The following is a 22,261-nucleotide window of genomic DNA, read 5'->3' on the forward strand; positions in this document are numbered from 1 at the left end:
CGTTTTGACAGGCATGGTTCGTGTAGAGCGTTAGTCCCTTGACGTTAACACTTTGTCATATAAAATAGAAATACAATTAGTCAGAAAAATTAATTTTAGATTCGCAGTTGAAATGGCTTCGAGTGCAAAGTATTAATCGTAAGCGTAAATCATAAAAGTTTGATTATTTCGAACGATTCGGGTTCATAGACAAGGATCACAGTAATTTCTCCCAGAAATGTTTGGAGTCGGAATCGAAACACGCAGATCTGAGAATACTAAGTCGCGCTCAGACACGTTTTTATAGAAACTCGGGACAGTCGGCGGAAGAAGGCAACGGCCAACATGAGGGTATTATTAACATGAATACATTAACATGAATACATAATAATAAGGCTAGGATAAAAACGATAACTTAACTTTCTTATTACTAATTCTTTTAATTCTAATTTTTTGCCACGATTCAAGGGCAATTCAGAGGGCACATGCCACTATTCAAAGGCAATTCGCAGGCCATGTGATACGCGCTTGTTCTTGCTTGACTCACTCCCAAACAGATCATTTTACAAACATAATCTTAACCGACGACCTCGACATAGCAATAAATTACATAGGCGTAGGACTAGCACAGAGAAATTCACAGCAACCCGAAATATGGCACTCCCGGCATAACCGACATAGCAATAAATTACATAGGCGTAGGACTAGTACAAAGAAATTCACAGCAACCCGAAATACGACATTCCTGACATAGCAATAAATTACATAGGCGTAAGACTAGTACAAAGAAATTCACAGCAATCCGAAACACGGCATTTCCGACATAGCAATAAATTACATAAGCGTATGACTAGCACAGAGAAATTCACAGCAACTCGAAATAGGGCATTTCCGACATAGAAATAAATTACATAGGGGTAGGACTAGCACAAAGAAATTCACAGCAACTCGAAATACGGCATTTCCGACATAGAAATAAATTACATAAGCGTATGACTAGCACAGAGAAATTCACAGCAACCCGAAACACGGCATTTCCGACACTGCAATAAATTACATAGGCGTAGAACTAGTACAGAGAAATTCGCAGCAACCCGAAACACGGCATTTCCGACATAGCAATAAATTACATAGGTGTATGACTAGCACAGAGAAATTCACAGCAACCCGAAACACGGCATTTCCGGGAGAAATTACCGCACCTTCCCATCTTACAAAATCGGATTAGGGATACTTTAGCGTGGTTTTCTAACGAAGGTCGCGTCTGATTGCAGAAGGCACCATTACAAGTCACGGAAGTATTCGCTGCAAGAGGATCCGCAATGGAGAAAGCGATCGGGAGCGGGTCTCCCGGATGGCTCGAGCGTGTTCGGGCGGCGCGTCAGCGTGCAGCCGGAGGAGGCGAGCACGCTGCAGGAGCTGGACATCGACGACCTGGAGTCGCACAGGAGCGACGATCCGCGGGGAATGAGGCGCCACAAGGCGGCCTACTCGACGGTGCAGATCGGCCGGAAGAAAGAAGGCGGTATACCCTTCGACACCTTCAAGAAGATGTACGATCACTCTCCGCACGAGGTGTTCGTACAGCTGGACGAGTTGCACGGGGTCGGGGAGGATAGAGAATGGCGAGAGACGGCCAGGTGGATCAAATACGAGGAGGACGTCGAGGAGGGCGCGGACCGATGGGGCAGGCCCCACGTCGCCTCCTTGAGCTTCCACTCGCTGCTGAACCTTCGCAGATGCCTCGAGACGGGCGTGGTCCTGCTCGACCTGGAAGGCAAGGACCTCCCGGGTCTGGCCCACCGAGTGGTCGAGCAGATGGTCATGGAGGAGCTGATCCTTCCCGAGGACGAGGCCGTGGTCAAGAGAGCGTTGCTCCTCAGGCACAAACACGTACACGACCATGACCGCGGCTTCCGGTTCGGTGGAAAGAGGACCTCCTCCAGCTACAACAGCCTCCAGGTAATTACTCCTGTTCGGTCCCAGTTGATCGCCTTCGGCCACTCGGGTACCGCGGTCCCTCTACTTTACCAACGACACGTTGCTCTATTTGGTTATTACCAAGAATAAAAATAACCGTTTCAAACTGTTGCATATCGGATCTGACCGAAACAGTTCTGAAGAACGGGAAAGATCTTATAACTGTCATAAAGTATATCGGTAATAAACTTGTTATCAGTTTCGGCTCTCCAGAACTACGGATATTATGTCGGTTATACAGGGTTTCCCGAAAATGTCTCGCAATCCGGAAATGGGAGGTTCCTGAGGTCATTCGAAGCAACTTTTTCCTTTGCGAAAATTTTCTCCGAGGCTTCGTTTACGAGTTATCAACGAAAAACACTGACCAATAAGAGGCGAGCTCGGCTGGCGCGCGGCGGCCCAGCCAACGAGTGCGCGGAGCCCAGTTCCGCTCATTGACTCGGCCGTCTCGCGCCAAATGATCTCGCCTCTGATTAGTCAGTGTTTTTCGTTGATAACTCGTAAACGAAGCGTCGGAGTAAATTTTCGCAAAGGAAAAAGTTGCTTCAAATGACCTCAGGAATACCCTACTTTCGGATTGCGAGACATTTTTGGGACACCTTGTATGTGTAACTGTTATTTTTCGCTTATAGTTCTATTTTACGTAATAAATACGTTGCATTTCCTTTATGTATTTACATTAAATGTTTATGTATTAACGCTGGTCAAAAACCGGCCATATGACCGGTTTCACAATCATTGTTTAAAAGTTGCTGAAATTATAAAGACTTTTTTGTACAAAATGATTCAATAGATTTCTTAATCCAAGCTTATATTATAATAAAATGGTCTTTTCACATCGTTACAAAGCAATACGCGTTTCCTTACTTTCTTGGGATTCGATAGATCTAGTGTTAAAAGTATGAATTCTACCAAGTCTCCCTAACTGACGATCAGATTGTCCACAAAAATGGACAATTTGGGAAGAGGAGATACGGTTATTCGAGTCTCGCAGTTCGTTTTTATAGTTATTGACAATTCGTAACTATTAAAATGAACCGCAAGGATCGAATAATCGCATCTTCTCTTCCTAAATTGTCCAATTTTTGTGGACAACAAAATGACCACATATTTGTAATTCTTTGAATTACCAAACAGTTGCGATTATGACCACTGGTCCTTTTTGTCTATTAAACGGAACAGGAAAATAACAGTTACAGAAACCGGTATAACATTGGTTCTGAAGAACCGAAACGGATATACAGTAAATACTCCCCAATTTTCCTCTAGCTTGCAAAGAAAAATGGACAATTTGGGAAGAGGAGATACGATTATTCAAGCCTCGCGGCTCGTTTTTATAGTTGTCGATTGTTAACCCGTTACACTCGAACGCCATTTTAACTGTGAATCTAAAATGATTTTTCTGACCTACGATGACTCTGTTTTATACGACAGAGCGCATTTTATGCGTGTAAAATTGAGTCTCGTGACTTATACAACAGTGTTTATACTTCGTTTATGCTTTTAACAGTTTTTCAAATCTAAATTTTCTTGATGTAAGAATTATTTTGGAATGTGATATAAACATTTTTTAGCGGTGCCTCGGGGTCACCACTCGAGCGCAATTGGTTAACAATTATAAAAACAAGGTGCAAGGTTCGAATAATCGTATCAAGGTTCGAATAATCGTAGTTACACATACAAGGTGTCCCAAGGTTCGAATCATCTTCCCAAATCGTCCATTTTTGTTCGCAAGCCGAAGGAAAATCATGGAGAACTTTTACTGTATGTACTTTACGACGATTGTGAGACTTTTTCGATTCTCCGTAACTGTTTCGATAACCGAAACCGATATCAGAACTGTTTTCAACCACTTGCTTTTTCTATCAGAGTATCGGATGTTTCTCTGTTCGGTAACGACAACGTCTAACGCGCATGTGTGTAGCTTTTCTTTCGGCAATCAGTAGCTAACTCCTTTGTCGAACGTTTGAAATGTCTTAATTAATTCAACTGGTTTGTCTGCTAACGATATGTTTCTACAGTAAATTCTGGCTTATCGACGCTCAGCTTGCACAGTAAATTCTCCCCAATTTTTCCGTCAGTTTGTAAACAAAAATTGACATTTTGGGAAGAGAAGACACGATTATTCGAGCCTTTGCACCTTGTTTTTATAATTGTTGACGATCGGCAACTATAAAAATGAACCGCGAGACTCGAATTAACACGTTCGTCGCCGCGTCGTCACCCAGATCTGGGTATACTTCTGTGGGGACCCCGTCACCCAAATATGGGTGACGCTCTTCTTATTCAATTTATAGGACTTTCAGTTGGATTTTAAAAGGAATAAAATGGAATAAGCACTGAAATATAAATATAGGATATCCAACTTAAAAATACTAAAAATATTATACTATATACATATTATACTATACTTCTTACTAATTTATATTTAGTATAACACATTACATTGTACTACGTCGTATGGTGCGCGTTGAAACATTCTAAACACATTTGAGGTGATTTTGGACAATTCGAACAATAGGTCGTAGCTTTTTCTACATTTTCTTTCGCTTCTTGACGTTCAGGTTATGTCAAGGTTAAATTTATTTAAAATTATTTATTTAAAAAATGTATCGCTCTGTTTATCGATCTGGGTGACGTGTATGCTTCCGCGGGGACCGCGTCACCCAAATATGGGCGACGCTCTTCCTATTCAATTTATAGGACTTTCAGTTGGATTTTAAAAGGAATAAAATGGAATAAGCACTGAAATATAAATATAGGATATCCAACTTAAAAATACTAAAAATATTATACTATATACATATTATACTATACTTTTTACTAATTTATATTTAGTATAACACATTACATTGTACTGTGTCGTATGGTGTGCGTTGAAACATTCTAAACACATTTGAGGTGATTTTGGACAATTCGAACAATAGGTCGTAGCTTTTTCTACATTTTTTTTCGCTTCTTAACGTTCAGGTTATATCAAGGTTAAATTTATTTAAAATTATTTATTTAAAAAATTTATCGCTCTGTTTATATTTCGGTGCTCCATCGGTCGGATTTGGGCCCCGCGAGAAACTCAACCGAATTGCGCTGGGCGACGAACGTGTTAATCGTATTTTCCTCTTTCGAAATCGTCCATTTTCGTGTACAAGCTGAGCGTCGATCAGAGAGAATTTACTGTACCCGTGTTCGGGTATCCGATGATCGCATCGATTCCAAATGTTCGCGAATATACACCGCGCGTGCATCGTCGAGTCCGAGTCTGAGTAGCACGGTGTAACATAGTGATTAACGTTTGCATCGCGCCTCGATAGATACATGGTGCATAAGGCGTACATGGCGTATCATGTTGCGACCACGCTCGACCACGTGAAAATAATCGATAGAAATCCGTAGAAGAGACACGGGAGATGCCTGACTGACGGTGTGTCCTAATGTTGTTTTCGCAGTCCGTCGGTCTGGAGGAAGAAGACGCTGCGCGGGAACCCTCTGAGAACCATGTAACAAAACATGTAAATCTCTCGTTTCCCGAGAATCTCGATCGCAGTATTTTCAATCTTATCTCGCTAGAGCGTAGCCTCCCCGCCCATAGCAACAATCACAACACCGAACGCACATTAAACGTGTTGTCGCATGAACTTACAGGCGGGGGCAATCATTTCCCTTGTACTTTCAGAAATTGTTCGTTCGCTTGTCCTCGCTGTCCTGTTTCAAATCAGATTCGCCTCGTGAGAGCGCGGATCCGAGCTAGATTCGAGCTAGATTCGAGCTAGATTCGTCCGAGATTCCCTTCGGATGACCTAGGGATCTATCGATCTATGATGGAGACTCGTCCCGAGACTCGTAACGTTCGCAAAAATGCTTCGATGAAAATTTGAATCGCGCGTTTCGTCGAACGTCGAAACACACCGTGCAGCTAAATGCGTGATACAGCTCGAGAAAATCCGATCGAAGGGGGGCAGTCGATCCAACGACTCTTTTGCAGAGCGAGATGCAATTCGCAATTTCTGTCGAAGGCACGTCCAACGAACAAGGCATCGCAGTAATCGAGTAGCACTTAGAAAATTGCTTTTTAGGATTTGCTTGTCGAACCTAACACACCTGTAAGTCCATGTCACTTCTGGACCTATGTATGTCGCTCCTGTATATGGCTTGCGAATCTTTTCTCTTTATTTCCATTCTGCGCTTACTTTTTACGCTGGTTCACGTTGTTCCATGTACGAATGATGTTTCCACCGTATGTCGCATACCGTTCGTTGATTCCTCGTTACATTACGGCTGCACAATTCCTGTTCGTCGAGCCCTCATCTTTTCGGCGATACCGGCGATATTAGCGGTACCATTTTATTCTTCAGTTGTTTTTTTTTTTTATTGGGTTGGGGAATAAGTTCGTAGCGTTTTTATATTTGCTTTTATTTTACAACGATCTTTTGCTGTTTGACAAAGTGTATAATATTCATTCGATAGGGCTGTTTCCGCTCTACAAAACTGTGCTAATCGTCTTTTTGAGTAATTTAATTTTTTATTGCTTTTGAAGCTTAGAAATGGAATATTCAGGAGGTAAAAAGCAATATTTTCGACACCTTCTCTTCTTCGCTTTTCATCGAGGCCACAAAGCTGCCGAAGCAGCCCGGGACATTTGCAACGTATTCGGAGAAGGTGTCATAGGCGAGTCTACAGCACGGAAATGGTTTGCGAAGTTCAAAAATTTTTTTTTTTTTTATTATTTTTTTTATTAGAAATCAGCAATCAGAATACAAATTCTATGGGCCGATGTGATCGCTGGGGACTTGGTGTGTAGTCCGTTAATAGCATGATGAGGGCTTTTCCAATGAAAAGTCCTCCTGAACCTCATTTAAGGTCGATTGGCCATCTTCTTTTTAGTCTTCTGCTGTATTGTTGTTGTATGAGTGGCATAATTAGTGGATTTGTGTGTTCGCTTAATTTAGTGAAGTGCTTCCTACTTCTTCCATGGATGGTGTCAATGACGAAGGGAATACCGAGATCATTATGAATTGTTTCATTGCTAACGTACCAAGGGGCGTTAATAATTGTGCGAAGTGCCTTGGATTGTGTTCTTTGGATGATGGCTATGTTGGTAAGTTCAAAAATGACGATTTTGACGTCGACGTCCCGCAGCGGAAGACCTTCCGAATTCGACGAAGAGCGTCTCAAAGCACTTTTGGAGGAGGACGGTCACCAAACAAGTCGTGAATTGGCCGAAAAAATGAACTGCGATCATAAAACGATTCTCAATCATCTTCATTCAATGGGATTTGCCGAAAAATTGGGAGCCTGGGTTAAATTCGTATTCAGAAGGTCTTCCGCTGCGGGGCCTGTCGTCGACGTCAAAATCGCCATTTTTGAACTCCGCAAACCATTTCCGTGCTGTAGACTCGCCTATTCTCCGTGTCCGTTGCAAATGTCCCGGGCTGCTCTAGCAGTTTTTTGGCCTCGATGAAAAGCGAAGAAGAGAAGGTGTCGAAAATGTTGCTTTTTACCTCCTGGATATTCCACTTCTAAGCCTCAAAAGTAATAAAAAATTAAATCACTCAAAAAGACGATTAGCACAGTTTTGTAGAGCAGAAAGAGCTCTATCGAATGAATATTATACACTTTGTCGAACAGCAAAAAATCGTTGTAAAGTAAAAGAAAATATAAAAACGCTACGACTTATTCCCAAACCCAATAGTTGGTAGACGATCACTTTCAACTCTCATTCCCGAGATATCAGAGGTTCGATGATCGGTGATTGGACACCAGAGATCCAAGATCCGAGACACGAAGCCTTACACGTGTCCTCGTATGGTTCTGTTTTCGAATTACAGTAAATTCTCCCTAATTGACGCACAGATCGCGCACAAAAATGGACAATTCGGGAAGAGAAGATACGATTATTCGAGCCTTGCGGCTGAATTTTATTAGTTACCGATTGTCAGAAACTATGACAACGAGCCGAATAATCGCGCCTCCTCTTCCCAAATTATCCATTTTCGTTTCCAAGCCGAGGGAGAATTCGATTAGGGAGAATTTACTGTTCGATAAACCTGTTCGACGTCGGCTAGGATGTCTTCGTTGGTTCGAGACCGACGAAAACACGTCGGATCGGAGCGGGATCGCGAGAATCGCGACTCGTGCTTTGCGGGTGAACGTGACAATTTGTAACTCCGAACGTTTTCCCGTTCGTTCGAAGCCACCGAAGACGAATTTCTTTCTCTCCATCTCTCTATCTCTACCACAACTCGAGAATCTTTATCCACCGCATCCGTTCGCATACCATCGACGAAGCAAAAAATCGCGAGCGCCAGCAGACACGACCTTTGTTTCAATCAAGCATTTCTGTCGATTGTTTCTCGACCATAGAATCTGCACGACTCGAAGCCAAAGATCGTCTCGTCGAAGGTGATCACGGACGGCAATCACACCGTGGTGGACATGAAGGAGGAGCTGACTTATACCAGCAGCAACGAGGACCTGAAGAGAGGTCAGAACGAGTACATCTTGAAGAGGATCCCGGCTGGCGCGGAAGCGACGATCGTGCACGTCGGCGCGGTCGATTTTCTGGACCAGCCGACGATCGCGTTCGTCAGGCTTGCGAAGGGCGTGGTCATGTCCTCGATCACCGAGGTCAACATACCGGTGAGATTCATGTTCACGTTGCTGGGTCCGAGGAACGGGGATCTCGACTACCACGAGATCGGTAGATCGATCGCCACGTTGATGGCCAACACGTCCTTCCACAAAATCGCGTACAAAGCGAACGAACGGCGCGAGCTCTTGTCGGCCATAAACGAGTTCCTCGACGATTCGATCGTGTTGCCGCCCGGAGACTGGGAAAGACAGGCTCTGCTACCGTTCAGCGAGCTCAAGGCCAAGAGCGAGGCCATCAGAAATCGCAAGGCCAAGGCCCTCGAGGAGAAGAGTAAACCGATACAGAGCGAGGCTACAGTTAAGAAAGGTACGTAGCCAGTACAACAATTTCTCCCGGAAATGTTCGAAGGTCGGAATCGATATCAGCAGATCTCTATCTGAAAATACCAAGCCGCGATTCTTCGGGCCTTGCGTCTCGTTCTTATTTTTTAGAAGCTTGTAGACGCTCGAGGCAGTCGGCAAAAAATGGCAGCGGTCAGCATGCCGGTGTACATTAATGTGAATACAGTTTCTTTCTTTCTAATTCGCGCTCAGATTGCGCACAAAAATGGACAATGTGCAGGGTGTCCCAAAATTATTGTACACGCGGGAAATTAGAGATTCCTGAGGTCATTCGAAGCAACTTTTTCCTTTACAAAAATTTTCCCCGAGGCATCGTTAACGAGTTATTAACGAAAAACACTGGCCAATGAGAGGCGAGCTCGGCGGCCGCGCGGCAGCCAAGCCCCAACGAGCGCGCGAGGCCCAGTTCCGCTGATCAGCTCGGCCGTCTAGCGTCAAGCGAGCTCGCCTCTCATTGGTCAGCGTTTTTCCGTTAATAATTCGTTAACGATGTCTCGGGGAATATTTTTATAAAGGAAAAAGTTGCTTCGAATCGCCTCAGGAACCCTTCATTTCCCGGAAATACCATAATTTTGGGACACCCTGTGTAAACGAGCCATAAGGCTCGAATAATCGTATCTCCTCTTCCTAAATTGTCCATTTTTGTACACAATCTGAGCGCAAATTAGAGAAAAATTACTGTACATAGTAATGCTAGAATAAAAACGGTAACTTAACTTTTTTATTCTTAACTTTTTTCCACGATTCGGAGGCAATTCGGAGGCCACATTCCACTATTCGACGCGGTTTTTCTTACCTGTCTCGCACCTAAACAAACCATTTTGTGTTGTCTTCCGGGAATTCACGTCTTCGAAATCACACGCTCGACCGACTCCGTCGACTCTTGCTATCGATGTAGCAATAAATTACATGGGCGTAGGACTAGTATAGAGAAATTCACAGCAATCCGAAATTTAGCATTTCCTGGAGAAATTACTGTATATCTGTATACCTATCATCGTTTCATTACGTTGCGTTACGGATTGGATTTCGAAAGAACTTCTTCGATTTCAATTTCAGCTCTTCTCGCTGGCGAGGAAGAGAAGAAACCACCCGGCGACGACGATCCCCTGCGCAGAACCAAGCGGCCGTTCGGCGGCCTGATCAACGACATCAAACGACGCTATCCCTTCTATCTGTCCGATTTTACGGACGGGTTGAACTCCTCCTGTTTGGCAGCTGCTATATTCATGTACTTCGCCGCTCTGTGCACTGCGATTACGTTCGGAGGCCTGATGAGCGACAAGACGCACAACGTGATCGGTATATCGGAAACCCTGGTCTCCGGCTCGTGGACCGGAGTTGTGATGGCTCTGATCTCGACCCAGCCACTGGTGATCATCGGCACAACCGGACCCCTGTTGCTCTTCGACGAAAGTCTCTACAACTTCTGCATGGCGAACGAGCTCGAGTTTCTCACGGTGAGAGTCTACGTCGGCGCTTGGATGGGGATCATCGCGCTGGCCATCGCCAGCGTCGAGGGATCCGTGCTGGTCCGACTGTTCACCCGCTTCACCGAGGAGATCTTCACCGGTCTTATCTCCCTTTTGTACATCGTCGAGACGTTCATCAAATTGTACAACTATTTCGTGAAGAATCCGCTGCTGGACGAGTACAGCTTCGTCCCGGAAACGAATCAGACCTTGTACTGGACCACGGAGGTGAACGTCACCGAGATGAAGGTCGTGTCGCCGAAAACCGGGAACGTCGAGACGATAACGATGGAAGAGCCTCGGATCTTGATACCAGGTCAGAACGCTGTCGGTTTGTTGATCAATCAACCCAACACGGCTCTGATGTGCACGATCCTGTGTCTCGGCACGTTCCTAGGCGCCTATTATCTGCGTATCTTCCGTAACAGCCATTACCTCGGCCGAAGCGCCAGGAGAGCGTTCGGCGACTTCGGTGTGCCGATCAGCATCATTGTGTTCGCGTTAATCGATTACTTAGCCAAGGTCAAGACCGAGAAGCTTCTAGTGCCCGAAGGCCTATCACCGACGATACCCGGCAGAAGTTGGATCGTCTCGCTAGGCGGAATACACAAGCCGATTCCTCTGTGGATGGCGATGGCGTGTATCGTGCCCGCGTTGCTGGTTTATATTCTCGTCTTCATGGAAACTCAAATCTCCGAGTAAGCGAATTGTCTCCTCTCCGAACCTCTCGGTTATAAAAAACAGAAGCTCGGCGTTTGCACGCATAGTCGATAAACGATACGGTTTAGAGCGTTTAGTCACGTGCCACGTAACGGAATTTTATTTATAAAATGCGAAGCGTGCGACCGCACGACCGCTCCGCGTCACCAATGTATTCTTAAGACGAAACGTCAACGATTTGTTTGATCGTTCGACGCGTCCGCTTAGTTATTTTCATCGAAGAACCGGTGACGCTTCTGTTATGAAATTTCATTGATGCATACAGCCGCCATGTTGAATATATTCCGTAAATAAAGTGTCGTTAATAGCGAACCACGCGACGGTCTCGGGAAGTATAGTTCGCCGGACATATAAAAAAATAATCTTTAGCGAAACACATTTTCTACGTTGGCCGTGTTCGAAGACGATGGAATAATAGGGTCGCGGGCGGGTTCTGACCGCGTAACTTAAGCATTTGTAATTAATATTCGTGTACATTCTGGTAAACTCGATCGAATTGTTTCAGGCTGATCATCGACAAGAAGGAGCGAAAGCTGCGCAAGGGTAACGGCTACCACATGGACATAGTTGTGGTGTGTTTGATGAACGTCGGTTGCGGACTGATAGGCGCTCCTTGGTGCTGCGCCGCGTCGGTCCGCTCGCTGACGCACGTGTCCGCGGTGACGGTGATGTCGCGAACCCACGCGCCCGGTGACAAGCCGCACATCGTCGAGGTCAAGGAGCAAAGGGTCAGCGCTCTGCTGGTTGCCATATTAATCGGCGTGAGCGTGCTGATGGCGCCGCTGTTGCGACGCGTACCAATGTCCGTCCTTTTGGGTGTGTTTCTGTACATGGGCATATCGTCGACGAACGGTGTCCAGCTGTTCGACCGTGTCAAGCTGTTCTTCATGCCGGTGAAGCATCACGGGACCGCGAACTACGTTCGCCGGGTGCAGACCTACAAGATGCACATATTCACCTTGATACAAATCCTGTGCCTGGCCGTGCTGTGGATCGTGAAGAGTACCAGGGCGGCACTGGCGCTCCCGTTCTTTCTAATCCTGATGATACCGCTCAGGGCTCAGATGAGCCACTTTTTCAACGTCGCCGAGCTTAGGGCACTCGACAGCAAGGGCTCCGACCACGAGAGTTTCGAGGACGAGCCAGACTTCTACGAGGAAGCTCCGTTACCTGGTTAGATAGTGCCTTATTCGACTTGCTCCGAACATACCTCTACACTACTCCTCGTCTTTCTCATCTTTCTCTTATCTCACTTTCCACAATTTCTCAGTCTCCCTTTTCTCTCCGCCTTCTCCTGTATCTCCCTTTTCGATTATCCGCTGCATCTTTCCACAATTCTCATGAAATTGTTCCCCCATCGGAGGAGCGTGAGTTCGTCGAGTAGACAGAGTCTATTTTCGTGGGAGAGCCGATATGTAGACCGATGAATTGCGAACGAGGGCATAGATAAAGGGGGTAGATAAAAACAGGGATTGTTCCGATGCCTCGCAAAGAGATGTTGGTTAACTCGTTAAATTCGTAAAGATTATTTTGTATTACGAAACTTGTACATAATCGATACACTGTATAGAGGTGAAACGTCGGAATCTCTTTTTACATGTATCTTGGATGTGTATGGGTACTCGGGACCGGGACAGAGGCTGTTAGACTATGTCGAGTTATATGTATTATCCGAATAGAATATAAGGTGTGTCGCTATCTACGATCGATAGGTAGAGGCCGGTAATCTGTCCACGAGAAAGAAGGTGCATTAGGCTATAATAAATTCATTATTTTTGCTAGAATATTTGAAATTGCGACAAATAAATGATATATGTATATCGTATACATGTGTAATATATTCTGTAAAAAAAAAAAACATGATATTTTTCCAGTATCGAGCAGAATGCACCGTGCACAAAACTTGCAACGTCGCGGTAAACAATTGAATAACGAGCAAAAAGAAAAGCCTAAATACTAGTCTAACGAAATTCGAATGAAACGTTAATTCCTTGGCTCTATCGATGTATCAAAACAAGTTGAAAAATCGCGTGGAAACGCGTGAAATCTGCTTCGACGATAACGATCGCAGTTTTTCATTTGCTACGCCCGTGACAAGAGAAATAATTGTTCGGTTCCGTTCGATTCGGCTCGACTCGGGTTCCCGTTTGGCATTGTAATCTTTGCGCGGAATGGCGTGCGACTCCCCCAAGCGTGTGGAGTACCTATACGCTATCTAATATATCGGTAATCGAAGTTTGCGATGTGTTTCACCCTTGTTGGAGTCGGTAGGGAGAAAGGGTGCCTCCGAGTGCCTCTTAAAGTATGGTGATGAACGACACGTTGCTCAGGAAAATTGGTCTGTGTGAACGGCACTTTAACGGGATTACGAAAAGTGCCAAATCGCAAAGATCGCGGATTCATTAATGGTGCTGGTCCGTCCACGTGACAACCGCGTGGTCGAATGATAACGAATCTTTTTACAAAGAGATGTCCGGATAGCGATTCTCGTTAGTTGTTCTCATATCGATCAATATTAGGGATAGAGCTCGAATTTCTTTGGGACCGTGGCACACACTTGTTAGCACCGCGTGCGAACGATTACAATCATTTAGCAATATATCTGTTGAATACGCTCTAAAGTCGTAATCGCTGTTTTTCCTAGATGGAAATCGGTATTTTCCAAGTGATTTCAAAGTAAAAGTATATTGAACCGTTGCGAACAAACGACACTCTCTCGTCTCCGTCGTAAACGAGTCACGCGAGGACTCGAAAGAGAATTTTGTCGTACGATCGATCAAAATCTTCTTCTTCGCCCGAACGAATTCTCCTTCGAATACTCCGTGATATTTGTAGTAGAAAGTTAATTCATACTCTCATAAGCGTATAGCCACCGAAAACTCGATTCACTTTCGTTTTTATCGACATTACGTTGCACGAATTAGAATACCGTCGGATATGTATGTATAATATATGGTAATATGGTACACTGTGACAAACAAAAATCTATTCAGAGACGTACCTGATAATATCATTAAACCCAGGGAGAAGAAGCTTAACGATTCCAGAATATTATCTGAATTACCTCCGAGAAATCGAGTTCGAGTCAACTTTTAAATACGACTTTCACTCGAGTTCACGCTCGGAGGACGTCTTGACACGAATCGATCGTGTATTTATTTCAAAGAAGATAGAATATAAGCAAACTTCGATATAGCGACGACCGAATAATCGCGCACGTGTATTCAGCTCTTATGCATCTCTCCTCCAATGTATTTTAATTTCAGTATAAAAAAAAAATGATCAGTATTGGTAGATACGTCGCCTCAGTAACTATTAATTTTACAGTAGTCGTTAGTTTTTTCAAGTGTAAAGTTTCTACACTTTTTAGAGACCAAGCTGTAATATTAAATAATATATACGTACACATATACATATACATGTGCATACACGTGTATATCTTATTATATGCGAGAGATACGTGCAACAAAGAAAGAACAACTAAACAGATAAATATTTTGAGCGCGAAATATGTAGTTTCAAAGAGAAAAGACATACTATTTTTATTCGTTGAAGATATTTTACTAATCCTTGTCGAGCTAAAGGTACCTTGTCGAATGATAAATGAATTCTACTCTTACGTGTTGTATTTCCGTGAAACTCGATCTATTGTTGCATTACCTACTACTATTAATTTATATACATGAAGACATCAATTTCGAATCGAAGAACACTGTGCTATGTAATTGTGATAGAGATCCAGAGTCGCTGTAAGAACTACTGGCAGTACTTACGAGCATAATTAGAGTATTAGCATCAACTTTTTAACACGGAATTTCATTAGATGTGTTTATGTCTAGTACATCAACATGTTATTATATGCATACTGCAGATATTATCTATATTGAGAGATTATTGAAATAAGTATCGATTGTTATGAGTTCATTTAAAAGAAAACGTGTAAATAATCTAGTTATCGTACAGTATTAAAGAGTAATAATTAGTAATAGGCTCCTAGTACATGGTTCACGCCTTGTATTAGAATGCAGAGAAATAAAAACATTTCAATGGCCCTCTACTTTCACGATTTTTTCACATCATCCTACCAACTCGTGTTACTTTTATCCTAGGACTGCGACACACGACCATGGCTACGCTAACGTTGTTTATCTTCATCTGTTTACATCGTTAACTGTAACGTTCGAGAAACCGGACAAATGTAATATTGTATCGGCAAAATGGCCTCGCCTCGAAAATTAGCTACTACATTGTGCAACATATCGCCACATGCATTAAAAATTGTGGAAAGAAGGTAATGTTCTAAACGTCCCAAAATTCACTTCAGCCGTGTAAAAATGTTTTAACTTGCACCGTTATAGACAATTCCTAAGTCCAAAAACACCAGGAAAAACTTGTCAACAAATCGTTGAAAATAACAATCGATTGTCCCCTTTCAATCTTGATACACCTAACAGAAGAAAAATACTGGAAGATGGACTTCCAAGTAAACGTGGTACCGTCCTTGGCAGTGGTGCGTTCGGCACTGTTTATAAAGCTTCCTATAAAGGTAAAATGTATTAACGATTCGAATTACATAAAGAGTCATCCAATTGTAGACATAAAATCATCGATATCTCAATTTTGAAAATTCAGCAATCCGTTAATTATCTTATTGATAAATATCATACAAATGCTCGGAAATATCCCTATTATTCGTATACATCAAATGTTCTGTAGGTGATCAGGTAGCAGCCAAAGTAATGCAAACTGGCAAGTGTACAGATGCATTGAATTCTGAGAAGCACGCTTCGCTCTTAAAACATTCTAACATAGTAAAGGTTCTGATGATAGAACAAGGAGCTTCCCTATCTTTGATAACGATGGAATTATGTGGTACTACTTTACAAGATCGTTTAGACGAGGATAAGTTGACTAAAATTGAAAGGGTTTCCATACTAAAGGATATGATGTACGCTCTGCAATTTTGTCACAACGCCGGTATCGTGCATGCAGATGTGAAACCGAAGAATATTCTAATGTCTAGAGATAATCAGCCAAAGCTCACCGATTTTGGTAGCTCTGTATCGATGAGAAACTCGAACGAATCCTTTGATTCTCATGTACGTTTCCCGATTTCTTTAACCCTTCGCGGACAACGTACAATTGACGATTTCTCTCTATACAATCGTTGTTGCACAATGTTACACATATTACCACAATCTGATGGTGATTTAGACATTTTGATATTTTTCATAGTTATCTTTAAATTCTCTAAAGCAAGGCATAATGCTTGAAAGTATATTGTATTTAATGATCTAAACCTGTATAATCGCTTCTGGATATTTATCAGAATCAGTACAGCGTACAGATGTCGTCCACAAAGGGTTAATAAGTTGCTACTTTCTTTCTTAAATTTGAAACAATATTTTCTTAGGGTACTCCTGGTTATACAGCACCAGAAGTATTGAAAGGATGCAAGCCAACACCTGCAGCGGACATCTATTCTCTTGGTATCGTAGCCTGGCAAATGTTATCTAGAAAAATACCATTTGCCGGCTTACATAGTCATACAGTGATTTATCTATCGGCAAAGGGTAACCGTCCAGAAGACGTCAAGCTAAATGACGAATTCAAAGGCGCTTATAAAAGTTTGTACAGAAAGATGTGGTCGCAAGACGTTAAGGATAGACCTATCACCATCGATATTGTTAAAGAAATTGATGCGATGATGTAGCACAGTGATATTTATTCTGCTTGGTAATATTAAATATAAGATACCTTAAATCTCTTATTATACAGACGATTAACTTAACGTTTACATTTTTATTATACAAAATAGAACGTGGGAATATAGCTTTACGTATCAGGCATTTCTCCACCAGGTACAAGCTGCAACACAAATGTGAATTGTGAATGTAAGAATTGTAATAGTAATTTCATCGAAGAAATCCTTATCTCTACAAGATTATTTGCTAACCATCGTGATATGGCTACCGTTGAGCAAAATCTGATCGAGCTTTGTCACTCTTCGTCCTTCTGGGGTTGCTTCGCTTTCCGTCACGTCCTCGAGCAGCATATTTACGAAGTCGTCGAAGCCCAACAAAGTGCCGACGATTTCCTTATCATTTTTCATAATAATATGTATCCGAGAACCGATACACTTGTCAACTAACTCTACGAATAAACAAAGTAGAATAATGTAGCATTCAAATTAAGTAAGGTTAGAAACTTATCGGCGAAACGTAATCGCTTACCTAGAGGCAATAAAGTCGATGGATTTGTACTAACAGAACTCGCCATAGTCGCAAGGTAATATCAATATAGGAAATAATGGAAAATAAAAATTACAGCACGATGAGACTTTGTTTTGTTCCTACCATCGAGAAAAAGCGGTAATCACACCAGTTTTTTCCGTGGTCCGTTTATGGACCACGAAACAGTATCACGCATAGCGGTAAACGCCCAAACTAAATCTCCCGCATGTACACAATGCAGCTAAAAAATATTAACTATGGCATAATTACGTCTTATGAAAATAAATCAAGGGCACAGGATTGTTTAAGAGATTCTAATGTATCGATATCACATAAAAAGAACAATGAAAACACTAAAAATCAGAATTAATTACTTCCTGAAGTTTACTATGTATTCTCATCTGTTATTTTTTACGTGAAATCAATGAAACAGATTCTCCTGAACAGTTCTATGACCTTGATTAATATATTCCTACCCTAATTATGCTATAATTAATGTTTTTCAATGACCCTGCAGCCAGAGCAAATGTATGTATAGTACCGGTGTCGTCTCTCGTGGCAAAATGATCAAACTGTTAATCAATTACCGATCTGATAACTAGCTTTTCCAAGTCGGTAACTGACTACAATAATACCTCAGGTTTTGCACGATTTTTCTATCTCCCTTAACTTTTGCGAACATCCCCACCATTTCTACGCATCCAATTCGCGGCGAATCTTGTCTTAGCATTGAATTCAAAGTCTATCAAAGCAAAGAAATTACTACTTCTATTCTCACTAACGGTAAGCTATTATCTCATGTTCTCGTGGAATTTTGCTGAATAGAACTATCAAGGCAAATTGTTTCATTGTTTTATAAATATTGCCGTTGTTACGCCGTCAAAACGATTCGAACAAGAATAACGAATTAACTCTTGTCCTCGCAGGAAATCGTGACTTCGGTTCCAGCCTTTGTCCTTCGTCACCACATCTGTAATCCATCCGTTGTGCTATCGGCGTTGAGTTTCGAGGACCTCCTACCTAAAAAGTGTCATTTTTTCTCGATGTTCGACGTCTTAAAATTCTAAGGTTGATGGAAAAAGTACAAAAAACTGTTCCTTCACACCCTCTGCGCGTAAGGCTCGTCCTCAGACTGTGAATGAACCGAGCCATGACCTCTTCCTACCTTCATCCTTCAACCATAGAAAGCCATATTTTATTTCAGCTATCTTTCAGGCATGTGGCACGATAAAGTGAGACAAGCTACATTGGTCGTCGATGTGACTTGTTTCGCTTGTGGTTGTGTTGATATCGTACTCTCGTACTCTGTTGCTCACTCGCCACTTCCCCTCTTTGTTTAGAACCGTAAGGGCAGCACTGTTTAGCATCAACCAATCAGATTTCTCTACCTGCTTTATATTTGTAAGCTGGTTGCTCCCGCCTCGCTTACTACGGTGAGGCATGATTGTGCTATGATATAGATAATCTTCGACTCTCCAGTCTCTGTTCACATTTGGACATCTTAGAATTATTCTGATCCTTTCGCATCTAGCATACGAATAAAAATATCCACAAAGATAATTGAGTACTTAGACAAATTGTGTAATGGCAATAATAAATTAGATATTTCTGATATAATTTTTTATAATTTTTCAAAGCTGTTTGTCATGTAATATTTGTATATTATTGTGACCAAATCACGTGCCAATGTCTGTTATGGTTAAGAAGTTATTTTAAAAAACGGCACTGTATTCCTCAATCTGCGCCGCTAAAAAAATTAGAATTATTATAAATAATTATAAAAATATCTGTTTACATGCTTGAGATGCGTATTTAGCTTTTCGGTAATTTTTGTACGCGTATCTTATTAGCTATTGTACCACAGTACTTTCTACAGAGTCGGTAATTCAGATCCTGACCCAGTATCATTCTTCCTGTCTCACTTGTTGCGCACGAGAGCAACGTTAGAACCTAACCTAGTTAACCAAGTTGTTATTAGAAGTAGTAGAGGCTGTAACGGTTATAAACACATGTATTGAAGTTTTATACAAACGACTAAACAAAAAGTGAAAATGGATGCTTATGAACTTTTTCAAAAGCTTTCTAGTGGTGTTCAATTTAATAAAAAACGTTTTCTTGCCGATGCACAAAGATTTCAGGTATTTATGGAAAGTGTTAGGTTAATCAATATAGACATTCGAAAAACATCTAGAAATAGTTTTATAAATGTTTTAATTTTTTATAGCTTGTTAAGAAACGATCAGAAGATGCGGTTATAACCGAAGAAACGCATATTGAAATACCTAATGGTGAAAATTGTTTATCAACATCTATTAAAAGGAAGCATGACGTAATTGACAATGAAACAGAAAACATTAGTCAATTAGTACTACTCGATGGTATAACGGTCCCCGGAGATGGAAGTAAAATAAAATCTAAAAAGTATAAAGAATCTTTGTCTACAGAGAAGCAATTAAAACTACAGCAGGAAGCGGTATAAAACATTTTCTTATTTTAGACTAAAAGGCTTTAACGTTAAATATGTTTCATGAAGTTATTTTACTTTGTGTAGATTAATCAATTTCGAAATCAACATCGCATAAGAGTTACAGGCGCACGTATACCTAAACCTATCTCAACATTTATGGAATTGTCTGAAAATTTTGGTGTAACGAAGCATTTGATAAATAATATTGTAAATTGTGGTTACGAACATCCTACACCAATTCAGATGCAAGCTATGCCTGTCATGTTGCAAGTAAAATAAATGTAGCTTATAACTCGTAATATTTTAAATGTTATTTTAAATTTTAACAACTTATGGAATATTTCTCACTTACCATCATTATATTGGGAAACAGGGCAGACAAATGTTGGCTTGTGCACCAACAGGATCTGGTAAAACAGTTGCATTTTTATTGCCCATAATCCACTGTTTAGGTGGACCACGAAAGAAAGGATTCAGGGCTGTTATTTTAAGTCCCACAAGGGAATTAGCTAAACAAACATACAGGGAATGTGTACGCCTTAGTGAAGGTTATAACTTTAAAATACATATTATCAGCAAAATTAGTCAAGCATTAAACAAATATGGGCCTCAAAGTTCACAGAAATTTGGTTAGTATGTACAAAATTTTAATTCCAGTAATTTGTGTTCATTGACTAAATGCTATTCTAATGTTATGTTACAGATATATTGATTACTACTCCGAAAAGAGTAATATTTCTCTTAAATCAGGATCCACCAGCTATTAACTTAAGCAAGTAGGTGCTATAAATACAATTCATTTGCATTATGAATTTTAAATTCGTTCAAATTTTATTTTAATAAATTGTATTAAACATGAAATAATATTTTGATAGCGTCAAATGGCTAATAGTAGATGAAGCAGATAAACTTTTTGAGGACGGGACGCGGAGCTTTAGAGATCAATTAGAAGAAATTTCAAAAGCATGTACAAATCCGAATTTACGCACTGCGATGTTTAGTGCAACTAACACGCCGGTCGTGACAAAATGGTGTCGACAAAATCTAAAAGGTTCTGTAATGGTTACTGTTGGTCATAGGTATGTAGTAATCAATAAGTTTATTTTCTTTATTAACAATTTATATAATATAATTTATAATTCAATTTATTGAAACCTTTCTTTCGATATAGAAACGCTGCTACCGATTTAGTGGAACAAGAGCTTTTATTCGTTGGAACGGAAAGAGGAAAACTTGTAGCACTTAGAAATATTATTCAAAAGGTAATATTGTATGTATGGATTTTCATTTTTCTTCAATCTTTATGTACTATACAATTGAATTAATTTACTGTTCCATTCTGTAAAGGGAGTACTACCACCTGTACTAGTATTTGTCCAGAGTAAAGAAAGAGCTCAAGAATTATTTAATGAGCTTATATATGACGGAGTTAATGTAGATGTTATTCATGCTGACAGAACACAAACACAGGTATTTATTTTGTAGAATTTATTATACGAAGTATCAACAAGATCATGTTTTTTTAATCTATACTGGAATCTATTATCCTTTGTCTTTTAATTCTTGTTAACGTTCTAGAGAGATAACGTTGTTCGTTGTTTTCGAGAAGGAAGGATCTGGATATTAATATGTACTGAATTAATGGCGAGAGGTATTGATTTTAAAGGTGTAAATCTTGTCATTAATTACGATTTCCCACCATCTGTTATTTCCTACATTCACAGAATTGGTATGTACTCCCAAATTTATTGTACACACGTATGTCTGAAGTTTCTATTACTATTATCTATTATTAACTTCTTGACATATACGAATAATAGGTCGTACTGGCAGAGCCGGTCATAAAGGAAAGGCAGTTACATTTTTTACTGAACAAGATACTCCGAATCTAAGAAGGTAAGTATTCATCTTCCGAATTAATAGAATCTCTACCAATTAGATTGCATTGAAATTTTAGTATAGCTGCTGTAATGAAAGAGTCTGGTTGCAATGTTCCCGATTATATGTTAACTATGAGAAAGCATACTAAGAAAGAAAAGCGGAAACTTGAACAGCAAGCTCCACCTAGAGAAAAAATATCTACCAAACCAACATTCAAACGTAGACGTAATGAAAAGATATCAAGGTACAGTACTTCAATGTTTAAATGTCAATATCTGTGAATATAAGGAAAATATATTTTGTCATTTTTATTACAGAAAACCCGTTACAAATAATTGTGAGAAAAAAGATGACAGTGTGATAGACAAAACAGATAAAATTTTAAAACGAGCGAATAAAAAAAGAAAAACGAGTACATAATGTTTCTGGTAAGAATTAAATAAGTACTAAAATTAAGGTTTATAATATACGCAATACGTTGCGTTTGTATAAAATTAATAAATAATGGTCAAACGTAAGCGATTAATCGTAAGATCATC

General features: G+C 40.9%; 4 protein-coding genes across 13 annotated transcripts in view; 3 read left to right on the forward strand and 1 right to left on the reverse strand.

The window, feature by feature from the left end:
* Ae2 (anion exchange protein Ae2) overlaps positions 1–15,198 on the forward strand; it is a 105,858-nt gene extending 90,660 nt beyond the window's left edge. For 6 of the 8 annotated variants that reach the window (XM_076521862.1, XM_076521865.1, XM_076521854.1 and 3 more), the window contains 5 exons: positions 1,254–1,941; positions 5,406–5,468; positions 8,320–8,914; positions 10,009–11,119; positions 11,647–15,198. In XM_076521862.1, coding sequence (XP_076377977.1) covers positions 1,254–1,941; positions 5,406–5,468; positions 8,320–8,914; positions 10,009–11,119; positions 11,647–12,319 — 3,130 coding nt within the window. In that variant the 3' untranslated portion in view covers positions 12,320–15,198. The remainder of the gene's footprint in view (positions 1–1,253; positions 1,942–5,405; positions 5,469–8,319; positions 8,915–10,008; positions 11,120–11,646) is intronic. The other 2 variants (XM_076521859.1, XM_076521871.1) reach the window with 2 other exon arrangements.
* Positions 15,199–15,318: 120 nt separating this feature from the next.
* Mos (proto-oncogene serine/threonine-protein kinase mos) lies at positions 15,319–17,478 on the forward strand. The gene is made up of 4 exons (XM_033473184.2): positions 15,319–15,432; positions 15,500–15,687; positions 15,858–16,240; positions 16,555–17,478. The coding sequence occupies exons 1-4, from the start codon at positions 15,359–15,361 to the stop codon at positions 16,852–16,854; spliced, it is 945 nt and encodes a 314-aa protein (XP_033329075.1). The 5' UTR covers positions 15,319–15,358; the 3' UTR covers positions 16,855–17,478.
* LOC117221898 (U6 snRNA-associated Sm-like protein LSm5) lies at positions 16,847–17,952 on the reverse strand. Of its 2 annotated transcripts, XM_076521920.1 has the most exons (4): positions 17,851–17,952; positions 17,375–17,615; positions 17,098–17,294; positions 16,847–17,009 (listed from the first exon to the last, which is right to left on the reverse strand). In XM_076521920.1, the coding sequence occupies exons 2-4, from the start codon at positions 17,418–17,420 to the stop codon at positions 16,977–16,979; spliced, it is 276 nt and encodes a 91-aa protein (XP_076378035.1). In that variant the 5' UTR covers positions 17,421–17,615; positions 17,851–17,952; the 3' UTR covers positions 16,847–16,976. The 2 variants fall into 2 exon arrangements, with proteins under 2 accessions (XP_076378035.1, XP_033329096.1); XM_033473205.2 differs by having other exon boundaries at positions 17,375–17,866.
* Positions 17,953–19,275: 1,323 nt separating this feature from the next.
* Positions 19,276–22,240, forward strand: ais (DExD-box helicase 52). 2 transcript variants are annotated; one of them, XR_013033407.1, is made up of 12 exons: positions 19,276–19,512; positions 19,599–19,847; positions 19,926–20,111; positions 20,215–20,470; positions 20,545–20,617; positions 20,717–20,920; positions 21,013–21,103; positions 21,189–21,311; positions 21,420–21,570; positions 21,662–21,737; positions 21,804–21,966; positions 22,040–22,240. XR_013033407.1 is itself a non-coding variant. In XM_033473129.2 (12 exons), the coding sequence occupies exons 1-12, from the start codon at positions 19,426–19,428 to the stop codon at positions 22,140–22,142; spliced, it is 1,767 nt and encodes a 588-aa protein (XP_033329020.2). In that variant the 5' UTR covers positions 19,277–19,425; the 3' UTR covers positions 22,143–22,240. The 2 variants fall into 2 exon arrangements, 1 of the variants encoding a protein (XP_033329020.2); XM_033473129.2 differs by having other exon boundaries at positions 19,277–19,512; positions 21,799–21,966.
* Positions 22,241–22,261: the final 21 nt, after the last annotated feature.

This window comes from Megalopta genalis, chromosome 1 (genome assembly GCF_051020955.1).
Source record: "Megalopta genalis isolate 19385.01 chromosome 1, iyMegGena1_principal, whole genome shotgun sequence".
Lineage (NCBI taxonomy): Eukaryota > Metazoa > Arthropoda > Insecta > Hymenoptera > Halictidae > Megalopta > Megalopta genalis.

What these genes read in the sequence shown, in the direction of transcription:
- LOC117221898 (XM_076521920.1), bottom strand. Translation starts at nt 17,420, where the DNA reads ATGGCGAGTTCTGTTAGTACAAATCCATCGACTTTATTGCCTCTAG. An exon ending in ATCGACTTTATTGCCTCTAG is followed by an intron (nt 17,295 to 17,374) that starts GTAAGCGATTAC and finishes GTTTATTCGTAG; the next exon opens with AGTTAGTTGACAAGTGTATC. An exon ending in ACGGTAGCCATATCACGATG is followed by an intron (nt 17,010 to 17,097) that starts GTTAGCAAATAA and finishes TTTGTGTTGCAG; the next exon opens with CTTGTACCTGGTGGAGAAAT.
- Mos (XM_033473184.2), top strand. Translation starts at nt 15,359, where the DNA reads ATGGCCTCGCCTCGAAAATTAGCTACTACATTGTGCAACATATCGCCA. An exon ending in TTAAAAATTGTGGAAAGAAG is followed by an intron (nt 15,433 to 15,499) that starts GTAATGTTCTAA and finishes GCACCGTTATAG; the next exon opens with ACAATTCCTAAGTCCAAAAA. An exon ending in TTATAAAGCTTCCTATAAAG is followed by an intron (nt 15,688 to 15,857) that starts GTAAAATGTATT and finishes AATGTTCTGTAG; the next exon opens with GTGATCAGGTAGCAGCCAAA.
- ais (XM_033473129.2), top strand. Translation starts at nt 19,426, where the DNA reads ATGGATGCTTATGAACTTTTTCAAAAGCTTTCTAGTGGTGTTCAATTT. An exon ending in ATGGTTACTGTTGGTCATAG is followed by an intron (nt 20,921 to 21,012) that starts GTATGTAGTAAT and finishes CTTTCGATATAG; the next exon opens with AAACGCTGCTACCGATTTAG. An exon ending in TTCCTACATTCACAGAATTG is followed by an intron (nt 21,571 to 21,661) that starts GTATGTACTCCC and finishes TACGAATAATAG; the next exon opens with GTCGTACTGGCAGAGCCGGT.